This window comes from Liolophura sinensis, chromosome 13 (assembly GCF_032854445.1).
Source record: "Liolophura sinensis isolate JHLJ2023 chromosome 13, CUHK_Ljap_v2, whole genome shotgun sequence".
Lineage (NCBI taxonomy): Eukaryota > Metazoa > Mollusca > Polyplacophora > Chitonida > Chitonidae > Liolophura > Liolophura sinensis.
The window spans coordinates 20,532,790-20,549,371 of record NC_088307.1 but is presented as its reverse complement, the minus strand read 5'-3'; the positions used below and the strand labels follow the sequence as shown (position 1 = coordinate 20,549,371).

The 16,582-nt window shown below is 40.7% G+C and overlaps 1 protein-coding gene across 1 annotated transcript; it reads right to left on the bottom strand.

Moving 5' to 3' along the window:
- Positions 1-3,979: 3,979 nt before the first annotated feature.
- LOC135480967 (uncharacterized) lies at positions 3,980-15,600 on the bottom strand. Its single transcript, XM_064760898.1, has 7 exons — positions 15,359-15,600; positions 13,124-13,317; positions 11,448-12,017; positions 9,455-9,564; positions 7,935-8,181; positions 6,546-6,632; positions 3,980-4,602 (listed from the first exon to the last, which is right to left on the bottom strand). Exons 1-7 carry the CDS (start codon positions 15,598-15,600, stop codon positions 3,980-3,982), a joined length of 2,073 nt encoding a protein of 690 aa, XP_064616968.1.
- Positions 15,601-16,582: the final 982 nt, after the last annotated feature.

The following is a 16,582-nucleotide window of genomic DNA, read 5'->3' as shown; positions in this document are numbered from 1 at the left end:
CACAAAGTTGTGTCCACGTTCAAAAGTTTTCTCCGCAATGGAAACGTTGTCTCCGTGGTGGAAATGTCTTTATGAAATCAAATAAGGCCCTTGACAGGATAAATCTGTCACGTACATGTCTACCTCTCATACAACGTTTCCCAGCGAAGATAATACCCTTACACTTCTTGCTTTATTTCTTTTTGATGAAGTGACTTAGGTATTGAACATTGTATATGTATAGTATGACGTTTAGGACGAAAAGCGGAAGGGATGGATGACAAGATACCTCTTAGATACAATCTGGTAAGAGACACGACAGTTTTTAATTATGAAAAATACATCTAAATTTCAAATTGAACCAATTTTTTCTGATATTAACAGAATCTTTTTCGGGCGGGCATATTGAATATCAGAATCACTTATGGCGGCCATGGGTGGATGAAAGATTTTTCCCGCAGGTATTTGCATTCTATACCATGCATATCGTTGAAGACAGAAAGCTTGGCTATGTGAGTAGAGGGATCAAAAACACGTTTCAACGTCGTACGTTTGAAGGGCAATATATTAAGGCTTCTAAATGTGTCTAGACACCAAATAGTCGGGGTCAAACTTGAGTTAGTTACTCACATGTCATGGTTGTTACGAAGTACTTTAGTCTAAATCGGTATGTCTCCACACAGACATCTTGAGGTCTTTTTCTAAGTTCACCAGTATGATCCGGAATGCGGATGTTCGTCATCTCCCAACGCTGTATAGCAATCCAAAAATCCAAATGCCAAAAATAGGTGCGTCTCGCTGAGAGGTGTGTTATCAAAATGACCTTTTGTCTTCATTAATATATTATATACGTGGAAAGTATTTATTATGCTTCTCCCGGCCTAATTTGAGAGAGCATATATTCATTTATTTACCGGTATTTGATTTGATCTTACGCCGGTCACAAACATATTTCAATGATACGACGGCTGCCAGCGTTATAGTGATAGCCAAATCACGACCATCCGCAGGTTGTTGACAGATCTACCAACGTGCGGCCGGAGAGGAATACAGTATGTGCTGGACTTAAACTCACGGCGACCGCATTGGTTGGAAGCTCCTGGGTCATTCCGCCGCGCTGTGGTGCTAACCGCGGAGGTCATATACTGTAAATGACCCAAAATTTCGACCTGGGCCAATTCTAAAGCTCGGCATACACGAGGTCTGATAGTCATACGACTTTGGAATGAACGGGCGTAAACGTACCGACTTAAGTCGTTATTTAGTATACGCGAGCGCTTTTGCAAAAGTCGTGTTGACTTGGGTTGGGTCATAAGCTCCCGTGTATAGGCCTATACCAAGTTTAAGACGTAACTCAGCTGGTTGTATGGAGTTAGGCCGTGTCACTGATAGCGATACGACTTTGTTAATATTTGTATTAACAAAGTCATATCAAATTCGATTTGTTTAATTGTTATTTGACCTGGAACTTATTCATGGGTTACGAATTTGAACATTGATATGGAATTCATGCGTGGAATATCCACTGTCTGCCCGGCATCATTGAAAACTGATGACCGCCTCTCTCTTGTGTGTTACCGGCTTTATTTCGTATTTGTATAATTTCTTACATACCTTTGTCTTTGGGAGCTAGTGTTAAATGTTGTTTTGAAAATGGATCTTGCGATAATCGACCTGGAACGCCCTTTACGGACTACGAATGGTATATGAATGTCGGACATGACGCTTATATTTGCAGTCCAATCAGCATAAACGAAATGACTAGTACAATTCCGGTTGAGTTGTTAGGACACGACCCAATATACGGGTTAAGCTGAATTAGGTCACGTGTGTACCGAACTGGAGAAAAGCTGTTAGCCTGTTTGGAAGAACATTTACTAGAAAAATGTAAATGTGATATTTTATGACATTTATTTCCTTGTGAAACTAGAACCCATGGGTTTCAAAAGGGTCTGGTTGTTGCGCAATGCAGTTGCAGGAATCTAAGGTATGAGCCGCGCGGATAAAGGTAAACTGATCTGACGATGCACTGACCTACCGAGTCGCATGCAATGACGTGTGGTATTAAACAGTAGGTCCAACGAATCTGTAACTATCATCTGTAAAACATTAAGTTTTAAACGATGCCATTGTTAGAATTTTAGAACCTACATTCATGATGTGAAGATGAATGTGCTTTAATATAGTGGATGAAATGAATTTCCTTCTGACTCCGACGAGAACAAGCCTGTAGGGGTGAACCTAATTGCGGTAAATCAAAGTAGTCCAGTGGCTTTTGTCCGACAATATTTGCCTCCCGAAGAAAGAAGTTCTCACATGTCCTGAAATAAAATCGAGTCCCCCCGAATTTAGCGAATGGGTCACTCTACCCGCAACAAACACTTTTTTAAATTATGGCCTGGCCAAATCACTGGAAATGCGGCCACTTTGTATCATGTAGCTAAAATGTGCCAACCGGGACATCCATATTAATCAGGTGCATGGTGTGAAGAAAATCATATCTGTTGAATTGATATGTTCCCAACTCTGGCTTCATTCATCAGTTTTCTGGACATCTAAAAGGAGGAGAAAGCATAAAAATGACAAGATTGAGATGAAAGAGTGCAAAAAGCTGTGCAAATGTGACTTTCAATATTTTTTCTATTTGTCTTTAAAGAGAAAAAGACACCTGAAAAAAAAAACACATATTTAATAAGTATTGGTCGTTTTAGCTACTGAATGTGTTCAAGCTACATTTGATCATATTTACACTGTTGATATATTCGTAAATATTATCATAATTCAGATTAAATGCATATGGATATAAACAACAAATTTACATTCAAATAAATTTATTAGACACACATCACATCCTTATATGGAACATTGTGAAGCGAAGATGATAAATATCAAGAAGAGGCCCCAAATATCCATCAAGCAAAAATATTTTGAAATACCGTTTCCTGCTGAAAGACAAAACTGAAAAAAATATATGTTAAAGACCATATTTGCAAATATGCTCTCACGATCTTTCATCTGATTTTGGCATTTTTATATTTTCTTCCCCTTTAAAGATCTGATGTCGGGTATCCCCAAATTTGGTGTTAACCAAATCGTGCTTTATAATAAACGTGGAACAACAATAAAAAGATTGATAAAATCCTCGTGGAATAGTGAATATACATTACACACATATAAAACTATCCATAATTAAGATTCATGTAATTGTCTTATTAGACAGTAAGATGGATAAAATGTGCGTATCTCTTGATATTTGCCATATGGATATATAAATTGTCATGTAAGACAGTCCTCATATGCCCACGTGGGTCACCCCACCCATGTTTAAGAAAAGCTAAAGAAATTTGTAACTGACGTGAGAAGTGATGTTTGAATGAATAGTTTGACACTGAAATTGTTAGTAAATTTTCAAAAATGTAGGTAAGATGCCCTAGAGAGATAAACAAGGCTTGTTTCGTTTTATAGCCTTGGTTAGTAAGTTAACTGAAAAAATTTTACATGTTCCAGTTTATGTTATTATTTTACAAGATAATACCACACAATTATTTATTTATTTATTTGAGTGGTGTTTTACGCCGTACTCAAGAATATATTACTTTTTCGACGGCGGGCAGCATTATGATGGCAGGAAACGGGGCAGAGTCCGGGGGAAACGCTAGTGGTTAGCGTACTAGCACAGAACTATTGCTCATCATCCTTTCACCAATGAGATCGTTGTGTGTTCGTCCAGCTCATGCTGGCTTACCCTCCGGTCGTAAGTGGGAAGGTCTAACAGCATCCTGCGGAAAAACGTAGCTTTCCCCGGGCTGTGCACGGTTCTCTCCCACCATGGTCACCATCGTAAAAGTGAAATATTTTTGAATACGGCGTAAAACACCAAATGCATAAAAAAGACATATGGGAACACCCAATCTGCCTTAAGATTAACAGAAAAAAACAATCTGCAATCCATTAAAAGTACCGTTTATTAATGGTGAACAACCGCGTTACATCGGAATTGTCATCCCATGTTTCCTGCAGTGCAAGAATTAGCAAGGTCATTCCAGTGACCTCCAGCGAAACACAACATGACATACGCATCGCCCCAAACGTCACACTGAATGTACCGGTCCTTGGCGTAGGGATAATGAAAGAAGAATAATCTGGCAGCGATATGCTCTTTGGTACAAGGGTTGGGCACGTTGGGTTCTAGGGGCCCTGGACCTTGGACATGTTCGATTGAGCTCTCCACCACACAACTCATGTTGCTGGGGTCCCAGATGAAGCCGCGCGAGCAATCGCTAAGCCAAGCGTTTCCCCAGACGTCGCAGATGATGAACTTTGTGTTGTCGTACACGTCGGCAAAGAGCATGTGCCCTGCCAGTATGGCTTCCACTGTGCAGGGGTTGGTCAGTTCGGATCCCAAGGGGATTCTTGTACCGTTGATGCTCCCGGGGGTCCCGTATCCAAGTCCACACGTCTGTGTCACGTGGCTGTACACCTGACCCTTGGGACACTGGACGATGTAAACGTTACCGGCGAAGTCACACATCAGGTACTTATCGAGATGGTGGGGATGTGGGAACTTCAGCTGGCGGTCAAGAAGGTGCTCTCTCGTACAAGGGTTTGGGAATTCCCAAGACACTACAAACAATAAGAGAACATGATGAATCTAACAGGTTAATTTCCTGTGTAGGAGTGAGTGAGTGAGTGCTTAGGGTTTAACGTCGCACTTAACGTCGCACTTAACAATTATCCATCCTGCAACAAGAAGAAGTGACGTGATAATGTGAGTGAAGAATTCGACTCATGGTACTGATGTGACGTGATAATGTGAATGAAGAATTCGATATACAGTACTGATGTGACGTGATAATGTGTATGAAGAGTTCGGCACATGGTAGAGGTGTGACGTGATAATGTGAATGTAGAATTCGACACATGGTAGTGGTGTGACGTGATAATGTAAATGAAAAGTTCGGGACATGGTAGTGCTGTGACGTGATAATGTAAATGAAAAGTTCGGGACATGGTAGTGGTGTGACGTGACAATGTGAATGAAGAATTCGACGCATGGTAGTGGTGTGACGTGATAATGTGAATGAAAAGTTCGGCACATGGTAGTGGTGAGACGTGATAATATAGATGAAGAATTCGACACATGATACTGGTCTGACGTGATAATGTAAATGAAGAATTCGATATACAGTACTGATGTGACATGATAATGTGAATGAAGAGTTCGGCACATGGTAGTGGTATGACGTGATAATATAGATGAAGAATTTGACACATGGTAGTGGTGTGACGTGATAATGTGAGTGAAGAATTCGGTACGTGGCAATGGTATGGAGTGATAATATGAATGAAGAATTCGACGCTTAGTAGTGGTGTGACGTGATAATGTAAATGAAGAATTCGATATACAGTACTGATGTGACATGATAATGTGAATGAAGAGTTCGGCACATGGTAGTGGTATGACGTGATAATATAGATGAAGAATTTGACACATGGTAGTGGTGTGACGTGATAATGTGAGTGAAGAATTCGGTACGTGGCAATGGTATGGAGTGATAATATAGATGAAGAATTTGACACATGGTAGTGGTGTGACGTAACAATGTGAATGAAGAATTCGACACATGGTAGTGGCGTGACGTGATAATGTGAATGAAGAATTCGGCATGTGATAGTGATGTGACGTTATAATGTGAATGAAGAATTCGGCACGTGGTAGTGGTGTGACGTGACAATGTGAATAAAGAACTCGACATGTGGTACTGGTCTGACGCGATAACGTGAATGAAGAATTCGGCACCTGGTAGTGGTGTGGCGTGATAATGTGAATAAAGAATTCGACACATGGTAATGGTTTGACGTGTGAATGAAGAATTCGATACATAGTACTTTTGTGATGTAATAATGAAGAATTAGGTATAGGGTACTGGCGTGATATGTGAGTAAGAGATTTGACACATGATAGTTGTGTGACGTGATAATGTGAATGAAGAATTCGACACATGATAGTTGTGTGACGTGATAATGTGAATGAAGAATTCGACACATGATAGTTGTGTGAGGTGATAATGTGAATGAAGAATGCGGTATATGGTATTTGTGTGACGTGATATATGAGTGAGAGATTTGACACATGGTGCTCTTGAGAAGCGATATATGAACATATTTGACACATGATACTGGTGAGGGGTGATATTAAAATGAGGGATTTGACACATGGTACTGCTTAAAAGTTTTGGATAGATATATCATACTGCTCTAGAGAAGTGCATGGATGGATTTGACACAATAACGACGAACAGCAATACTTGACAGTAAGATGTGACATTAGGAACTCTGCATGATTGGCGGATTTGACACGGAATGCAGCTGAGGAGAGATATAATAAAGTTGGATGTGACAAAATATTCATGAGGGGAAGAATATAAGTGTCCCAAATTCCAAAAGATTTATGGAGAGATGAATATGAACGCTGGATGGAAGGAGCAGTATGAAAAACTTCTGATTTGATACCGAAAATGATAAGATTGGTATACAATTACCAGGCGTGATAAAACAGCGCTTACCTGTACACAGTCCTTCCTTGAAATCGATTAGATCAGCAGGAGTACATTCCCTTTCTACCCCGTTGTCGTTGCAAACTACCACAGGCTCTGTAAAACAAACGAGAGGTGCTTGAGTAAGAGGATTTTTGAAAATAGCAGAATTTGATCACCATGGAGGAAGGAGGCGGTACTATGTAAGAATTTACACGAATAGTTAGAAATAATAATATAACCCTATCTGAGGTAAATTGACAAGAGAGCGTATTTTTACGTGTTATCAATCTGCCAAGTTAGAAATATCACACTGTCGTTGCTGCACTAGGTTTGCTCTTTTATGGTGGTACCATTCGCAATTTTTAACATTTTCTACTCATTTAAAATTATTCTGAGGACTTTCTCTTGAATCTTATTATAATATACTTCAGAATTTGAAGCATAAGCAAAATAAAGTCACGCAGAAACAAAAACATCTTACACAAATTTGATAAATTCAATTATAAACTTCGAAAAACAGTAGAAAGGTTTTCACTGCGGTGGAAAGGTCACACTTGGGAACTAAACATAAAAACTGTACAGCTTAGCACTTCCCGTCATATTACTTACATATTTTCTCAATGACTGAATGGCGTTTTGCACATTTTAAAGGCGAATGTTTCACTTTTAATATGGCATTTTTTTTATACCTGACATAGCCTACTCTCGGATATACAGCCACAGTCGATCCGACCTATCCTTGATTCGAACATCAGATTCTTAATTCCAAATTAATTGTTTTAAATGTGTTTGTTGCGTAAGTTAGGCAGGAAACATTTATTGTGTATTCTGGGGCTTTTGCTTTAGTGTCACTCCTACACTAAAACAAGCTAAGTAAACTCCTCACGTTTAACGTTTCATGAGCCCTAAATTCAACGTGTACGCATGCGTAATACTGCAAACCCGAATTTTCAATGATTACGTATCACTGGAAACCCAAATTTCAACGAGTGCTTAACACTATAAGCACATATTTCAACGTTTGTGTAACATTTGGAGCTTGCATATCACCATGCCTAAAACTGGAAGCCGTGATTCAACGTTTGCGTTAGACTGGAAAACTGTATTTGAACGGTCGTGAAACACTTTAAGCTTGCAGTCCAACATTTGCGTGACACTGGAAAACTGGATTTGAACGGTCGTGTGACAATGGAAGCTCAGATTTCAAAGCGAGTTTTAGAAAATAAAGTTGAACAGTCTTATCTTATCATATGCGTCTTTAAGCAAGCAAGTTTGTCAGTCGTGTTCCAAAATTCAAGACGGTAGGTTTCACGTATATTCTCGGGTTTCTACATCCATGTTAAGCACTACTGCCAGATCAATGAAATAATATATAATTATATTTATGAGTAAAAAAGTGTTAATTATGTAACTTACTTCTGTTAACATGGATTTCGTCTATTGGCATAACTTTCGATATTGATTTGCAGATATTGGAACTGTTAACTTTAAGGGGGTTCGAATGGCCTTCTATAGTGATATACAGTGTTCTTCCGTCGTTGTGAAGGTAGATCACGGAGGGCTTGTCGAGGGTCGCCACGGACTTGATCTCGTAGTAAGCCAAACCTGGATTAGGGTTATTGTAGGCGCCGTACACGATGGCAGAGCTGCAGTTGACCCTTGTCTGAAATTGGTGTTAAAATTGAGTAATCCAAAGACAATGCTTATAAAAAATTTTAATGTGATTAATCCGGACATAAAACGAGAATGTGATATGGGGAAATTGGATTTTATAGATAAAACCAAATCACACATTTCATGGAAGCAGAAAATGACTATTACACTGTAAAAAACACACTTCAGTTACAACACGGAGTGATGACAAGAAGGAGAGCGGACAAAATATCTGTTTTAGAGGCACTAATGTTTATGTAAATATGCTATATAGTACAAGAAGTTTTACCTCACATTTCATCTACCATTTCGTCACAGATGATGAAAATTTATCAATACAGTTTTCATGTTATCAAATGTTAACTGTTCACTGACAGCACAGTGTTTTGAGTAATTCTAGGCCAGTGACGTCGAACAAACTCGAGGACCTCCATGGCTCAGTTGGTTAGCGTAATGACACAGGAGCTTCTCCCCAATGCGGTCCCTTTGAGGTCAAGTCCAGCTCATGCTGACTTCCTCTCCGGCCGTAAGTGGGAAGGTCTGGCAGCAACCTGCGGATGGTCGTGTGTTTTAAATTCACATCATTACATGTTTTTACCGAATTTTCCCATTGTTCAGAACGGCGTATAAGTTGCTACTTTATTTATTTATATTATTTATTTATTTATTTATTTCATTGATATTTTACGGCATACTCAAGAATATTTTACTTATGCCACAGAGGCCAGCATTATGGTGGAAAGAAAGTGTGCAGAGCCGGAGGGAAACCCATCGCATTGGTAAGAGGCTCCTGTGCGATTACACTCCAGCCGTAGTCTGTTAGGCTAATGAGGCCCCCATGTTATATTTAGTATATACCTGAACAATTGGAAGAAAACTCCATCTTGGCAACATTTGCCAAGTGTTACACTCTGGTCAGTGGTCTTGTTTTCTGTCTTTTATTCATCTGCTTGTGGACATTTTTCCATTTCCCCCCACTTTTACGCAGTTTACTTGCAATTTATACAGAAAACTTGCTCATAATGCAGTTCGTACTGATAATAATTTGCCGTGTTGTGTATTCAAGGTGCTTCACATACAGAGCAGTAGGTGTTTACAACCTAATCCTTGACAGTGTATACTTACGTTGGAATTTATAACTGACCTTGTAAGAACTGACATCATGAAAGTGCACTTGCATTGTATAGCATTGATAATAAACTCAAAACTTAAAGGTCTGGCTTTGCTCGTATCCGGTGACACCGGTGTAAAATTCTTCAGCTGTCACATTAATATTCACTCACCACAAATGCTGTCTGGCTGCCGTTGCCGGAGTCCCCGGGGAGCACCGCACCACATGATGGCGGACATATCACTTTAGTGTGGTTTTTGCCGGGTGTGACCTGGATTTTGGCTGGGCAAGGAAAAGAAGTAAAACACATGAAACTGCATATGTATGCGTGTATGCGTGTGTGCGTGTATATATGTGTGTGTGTATATCACTCAGAAATGAACCTGTTAGTTTTATCAGAAACGCAGTTGCCTGAGTAATGCTAGAATGTATTATGTTTTCATAATTCTGTGCCAAATTCAACATAATATCCTCTTGGTAGGCTTATAACGCAGCTCTTATATTAAATTAATAGAATGTGAGCGCCATTTTTGACAGTTTGAGTATAATCTTCTGTAATGACAGAATAATCTGCTGCATTAACAGAATACTTTCTAGCATCATTTAGACTTTCTGTTAAGTTCATATGCTTGTGTTTTAAAATTTTTCATATGAAGAGTGAGTAAGTGCTTGGGGTTTAACAATTTTTCAGTCATATGACGACGAAGGAATCATCAGAGTGCATGTACGTGTAATGTGCCTCCTTGTTGCAGGACGGATTTCCACCGCTCTTTTATTTAGTGCTGCTTCACTGAGACGACTTACCGAAGGCAAGTAAGCCGCCCCGCCCGAGCCATTATACTGATACGGGTCAACCAGCCGTTGCACTATCCTCTTCACGCTGAACGCCAAGCGAGGAAGTTACAACTTCCTCTTTTAAAGTCTTAGGTGTGACTCGATCAAGGATTGATCCTGGATCTATCGGTCCCGAAAAGGACGCTCTACCAACTGTGCTATCCAGGCCGGTAAAATACTGATTGGTTCGAGTGAGACTCGAACTCTTGACTTATAGTGTTTATGTCCAACGCTCTATCCACTGAGCTAACAAGCCAGGTCTTCAATGAGACGACTTATCGAAGGCAAGTAAGACGCCCCGCCCGAGCCATTATCCTGATAATGGTCAACCAGTCGTCGCACTATCCCCTGACTGCTGAACGCCAAACGAGGGACTTGCAACTTCCACTTTTAAGGTCTTAGGTGTGACTCGACCCAGGATTGACCCTAGATCTACCGTTCCCGAAGCGGACGCTCTACCAACTGTCCTGTTGGGGCCGTCATATGAAGAGGGGGGACTCATTAAATGTGTGTACATATATTGTGTCTTCTTTGTGCAAGGGCGAGTGTCTATGCTGAAGAATAATGCCGAACACACCAGTCATGATGTTTTTGCTCTTGTTTCCTTGCTCTAACATCTTAATCCTGAGCGCCAAGTGAGGCAGCTACAAGTACCAGTATTGTTTTTCACATTTATGACGTCACCTGAGACAATGAGTTCTTCGAGTAAAAAACAAAGCTTATAGATTAGAGAAAGTACTCTTATTGCATTTTTCTTACAACAATAAAGAATTTAAAAGCTTGGCCATGGTGTTATGTGTCACTAACGGAAGGCAATTTTGATATTAAACACGGCTAATTTTACAGACTGCTGAATATAGACTACACGTTCAAAGAAACAGACAAGAGGACTCGTCAACCCTGTACAATGAGCAACATCCCATGCTCTAAGGGCAATTTAAAACGTCCTTACACACTTTAATTGCAAAAAAACATGCGCTGCTTCATTCTCATTTCACCCCCAGACCACTTCCGTAGCCTAATGGTTAATGCCTCGAAATCTAATCTAATATTATGATTCCTCATCGTCATATGACTGAAAAAGCCCGGGTCGGGTAATAACAAAGACTTCAAAAATGATACTGGCTACTGCCTCGTATATTCGCCTTTCCACAAGATACAGTAATGCTTACACATCTAATGACTCCTCGTCGTCATATGACTGAAACATTGTTAAGTACTACGTAAAATCCCATGCACACAACTGACCGTCGGGCATTATCTTAAAAATAAATAAATAAAATTACATACCCTGATATATTATTAGCAGATCTATAAACACAAAAACCTACTTTTACACGTTGCCTCTTGCATTTGTTGCTTCAAGTCTTCAATCTTGGAGAAATCTTGAACCAGGAACACGTGGGTGCAGTCAGGGTCTGTGGCGACATCACTCAGTTCGTTTACGTCAATACCACTTCCCACGCCAATGGCAAACATGGTAATGTGCATACTGCGTGCGCGCGCAGCTTCGCGTACAGTAGCCGTATGATTATTTGACTGGCCGTCTGTCACTAGAATGATAGCGCGCGCTACATTATTACGCGCGCCAAATTGTGTCGAAAGGGATCTGTCTACAGCGGTTCTGATAGCATGCGCAGTGTCTGTTCCTCCTCCCATATACTTAATGTGTTTTACATGACTGATGAGTTCGGAGCTGGTATGATATGTGTTCAAATCGAACTCGATCTTTACTCCTGAACTGTATGAAAGGACGGCTAACTGTGTGGCGGCCGGTCCGATGTGAAAGGCTTGTATCCACCTGATGACGAACTGCTTTGCTTTTTCGAAATCCATGGCGTCGACACTTCCCGAGGAATCCAGAATAAACACGGCGTCAAGTGGTTTATCTCCGCTGCAGCCTGTGTTAACAGAGAGCAGAACATGTTAACATCATTTACATACATTGTATACATGTTTAGTCTCACATACTCCTTACACCATATGCGCCGCTCTCTGCGCTTGCTTTGTATCTCTGCATTCACCAAATTAAATAGAATGAGCATTCAAAATGAATCAGCATTCAGCAATAAAATCGTTTCAAGTGTTGGTTAAAATCATGTTTTTGTGCATATTTTAAGATATAATAATGTTTGTGTATAGATATAAATAAATAATAATATAAATTATTAGAAAAAAATTTTGGGACAGAGTTCTTCTGTTTTCTGAAATCACTTCCCCCTTTTCACCCGGACCCCAGTGACACCGGAGTTGCTTAAGATTTCTGCACAAATTTTACTGATCACGTCAGCGATGTAAAGCGAAAGTGGAGAGCCGCGCATGCGTGGAAACTAGTATGCTTTAGTTTTACGCTTCACCTTCCTGAAAATAACAGGTTTTCATTGTGTTAATGAAGTAATCGCAAAAAAGGACTTTTGTTGATGTAAACAATCACAGTTAAATGAAATGAATGCTTATTACCACAAGGTCTGTCCCAAGTATACCCCATCCAACATGACGTATTTATGCCACCCACTCCACATGTCGTATTTATGCTCCCACACCTTACATGATATATTTATGCGCTTGCCCAACGTGACTTATTTATGCGACCCCATCCCACATGACGTATTTGTGCCATCCCCACCTCACATGACGTATTTATGCCACCCCACTAAACATGACATATTTATGCCCCGCAACCTACATGACATATTTATGCACTTCAACCCACATGACGTAATTTCGCCACCCCCAAACTACCTGGCGTATTTATGCCACTCCCAGACTACCTGACGTATTTATTTCACTCCCATCCAACATGACATATTTATACCTCCAACCCACATCATGTATTTTTGCCACTACCAACCCACATAACGTACTTGTGCGTCCAGGCTACTTAGTCTTTGGGGTATTAAGTTACATGTAGTTGATTCAGTAAGTAAAAAATACACAGGTGGCAATAAGGTTGTTTGCACATATCACCCGGGCATTATTTATTTCCTGAGATAACTGTCACACTTACTCTGTGTGAGAAGCTCCGCAGTGGCAGTGAAGTTGGAGGTCGGAGCTGGATTAGAGTTGTGATAATCCCGATGCCAAACTTGGGCCTGCATACTTATCTCCCTTGGAATATCTCGTCCATGATTCATGACCTCTATGTAGAGACGAGCAGCAAGGCCAGAGTACAAAGGTTTCCGGAGTTCAGCCCAGGTTACTCTGGACCAATCAATATGCAGGTTACTTACTCGTATGTGGGAATAATATTTCCTAGCGTAAGACGAATTCTTCGTCAGTTGAAACTTGTCGTTGTCCACCTGTTCAGAGCAAGCAAGGAACAGTGGCTTTCAGTACCTTGTAGTCCTATACCACAAGTCACTGGGTCAAGTGAGTAAATCGCCTTTATACTATCTTAAACTGGCCTAACAACTTGCGGATGGTCGTGGGTTTCCTCCCACCATAATGCCGGCCGCAGTCGTATAAGTGAAATATTCTTGAGTACGGCGTAAAACATCAGTCAAATAAATAATTAAATAAACTGGCCTAGCGTCATTGGAGTCTCAACGCTAATAACAACAGTGTTAATTTCCGTACTCGACGAAGGTCCAGGCCGACTGTCTTCGTTATCGAACAAGTGTCGCCTCCATACTTGATTTAGAATAGATTTATTATAGCCATTGAAGGCTTTCACAATATACGCTCCTTGGCGACTGCCACCATGCTGAGCAGCTACGCGCATGTCTTGCTTCATAGTGGAGTAGTAGGAAGATGGCGGCATTCGCCGAGGAGCATGTACCGTGGAAACCTTCATGGCTATAATAAATCTATTCTAAATCGATTAGGGACATATTGTGGTGGTGCGGTGGGTGAGGGAAGCAGGTCTTTAGGTTGGAGTCTTTAACTTGCGCCAGACCTGTTTAATAACAAAGACAATCGACCTGGACCTTCGTTGAGTATGAAATTAACACTGAAAGCGTCGAGGCTCAAAGGATGCTAGGCCAGTACAGGAAAAATGAGTTGGAGTCTTTAGGGGCTACAGTAAAGATATGTGGTGTGTCGACGTTGGTGGGAAAATTTATTTTTGAGTCCATTCAGCGTAGTTGTGGTGGGTTTTAGGCCGACCAGCGTTTCCAACCTTAGTCCATCATAAGGACGAATTTAATTAACTCGCTACCTTATCGACTGCTGGTCAAATTCACTGCCAGAACTTAAGCGGTCCCGTGCGCCTCAGATTACACATAGCAAATTTGGCTTTGGGCATGGAAAACTGTGCCTGGGCTGTGATGAATATGTGATTGGAAGAAGAAAGAGGGTTGTAGCCAATTAACTGGATGGCTAAGTACATATTGTACATATTAAGCATTGATAAATGCATTGCTTCGTGTCCGGAAAACCCGAGTTGAAGTAAATTGTGTTGAAAGAAATCAGGATTTTAATGATTAACATTGTATAAAAATGTCTGAACTATGGTCCTTATTTCAAAAAATAATAATACAAAAAGCCCTCGATAATTATTTCGAACCATAATAATTTCCAATGCCTAAATGCCCATTTTGCGGCTCAGTAATCTCCCCCCCCCCATGCAGAAGTGTCGAATGATTTTTAATGACGTTCTGGTACTCGCAAATCTACGAGACACTTGTCTTAAGCTTTTTGTTTTTAGTCCCGCAAGTTACTCACTCTGCCACGCCCGGCCCACAAATAGCATCAAAGAAAATCTGTTGTTCGAATGATGATAAAATGTGTTCTATTGTTACAACATGATTCTTCTATTAAATATGTTTATTTATTTATTTGATTGGTGCTTTACGCCGTACACAAGAATATTTCACTTATACGACGGCGGCCAGCATTATGTTGTGTGGGAACCGGGCACAGCCCGGGGGAAAGCCATGACCATCCGCAGGCTGATGGCAGACTTTACCACTTACAGCCGGAGAGGACTTGAACTCACAGTGACCGCATTGGTTAGAGGCTCCTGGGTCATTGCGCTGCGCTAGCGCGCTACCAACTGAGCCAAGGAGCCACCATCTTCTCCCCCCCCCCCCCATTGATTATAGCACACATATTCTATCAACCTAACGTAAGATTATATTTGACTAACAGGACATTATGTTGGATATGACACAGTGTTTTGTTATTAACAATAACAGAACCAGATTCTAGCATTATTCAAACAGGCTTTCTGTAAAAGTAACATATTATTTTTTAGTGCAATGGAGGTTAGGATATGTTTACCTGCCAAATCCCGCCGTCGTACCCGTGCCGGTAGGTGTTGCCATTGTTGCCGTCTCTGCTCTCGACAAAAGCCAGACGTCGCAGGAAAAAGTTGTCGTCATCAAAGATGCAGGCGTGATGAATAAGATCAACGACAGCGTCGACCACAGCTGCGCCTGACGACCCTGGGGCCCTAGTCAAGTCGGTTTTTCCCCAGACTAAGCCATTGTGTATAAGAACCAGAAACACACTGCAGACGAATCCGACAGCAAGTTTTGTCGCCATGGTTCGTACTTTCTAGACTGTGGACCAGGAGAAGAAATGATCTGTTTTTAGAAGTAACTTCTGTGAACCAAGGTTTTAACAGAGATAACTCTTATGTCGTCCAGGTTATACGCCGAATGATTCGTCACAGGGAATTCTACAGCTGTTACACTAGAGGTTGCGTAAATATGTCTACAAGATAACCTTTAATGGTGAAACACGACCTCTGTCAGTTATTAGCCAGCCATGTCTTGATTCCAGGTATACTGCTATGGTATTCATATCTGGCTTTACATTAAAGTCAGTCACCTGTTAATACAATGCGTGCCAAGGTCTTCCAAGGTGATTTGGGGGCCACAAAGAAGTGAAGATTATCTTTTTCTCTCGAAAATAAAAACTGTTTCTTACAGATTTGTCACTACGGCGAATTAATACAATTTCCAGAAAGTAGTTCCTTATAAGGCAAAAAGAGTCGTCTTGTAAATACGACATTTGTCTTTTAATCGCTAATACACACGAGGGACAGTTTCAAATTAAGCATTTTTGGTTTCCCCTTCTCTAAATCGCCCTGGTAATAATCAGCAAACCGTGTTGTCATGTTCGTTGGAGACCACTTGTCTTTCATCAATCAATAATCGCACATATATGGTAATAAAAATATCGTACGGCAAATGTACGATAGAAAATATGTCGTCCGCCGCTTTGCGAAACTGGGCGTGTACGACTCAGGTGGGAAACATATCATGGGTCGGCGGTTTACCCATTGTGTTCAGGGTGCTCCACCCACAAAACTGCAAAGTTTTTCTCTCCAAGGCAAAAGTAATCTCAGTTGTATTACAGATTTTTTTCCGCGGTACAATATTTGTTTCTGCGTTACTAAAGTTTTCTCGATTGGGGAAATGTCGTCTACGCGCTGCTAAAGTTTTCTCGATTGCGGAAATGTCGTCTCCGCGTTACTTAAGTTTTCTCGATTGCGGAAATGTCGTCTTCACGTTACTAAAGT

Bases quoted from the DNA above. Each gene is read 5' to 3' on its own strand.
- LOC135480967 (XM_064760898.1), bottom strand. From the start codon at position 15,600: ATGGCGACAAAACTTGCTGTCGGATTCGTCTGCAGTGTGTTTCTGGTT. The intron at 12,018-13,123 runs GTAAGTGTGACA...CTGTTAACACAG, and splicing joins TGCGGAGCTTCTCACACAGA to GCTGCAGCGGAGATAAACCA. The intron at 9,565-11,447 runs GTAGGTTTTTGT...TTCCTTGCCCAG, and splicing joins GCAAGAGGCAACGTGTAAAA to CCAAAATCCAGGTCACACCC.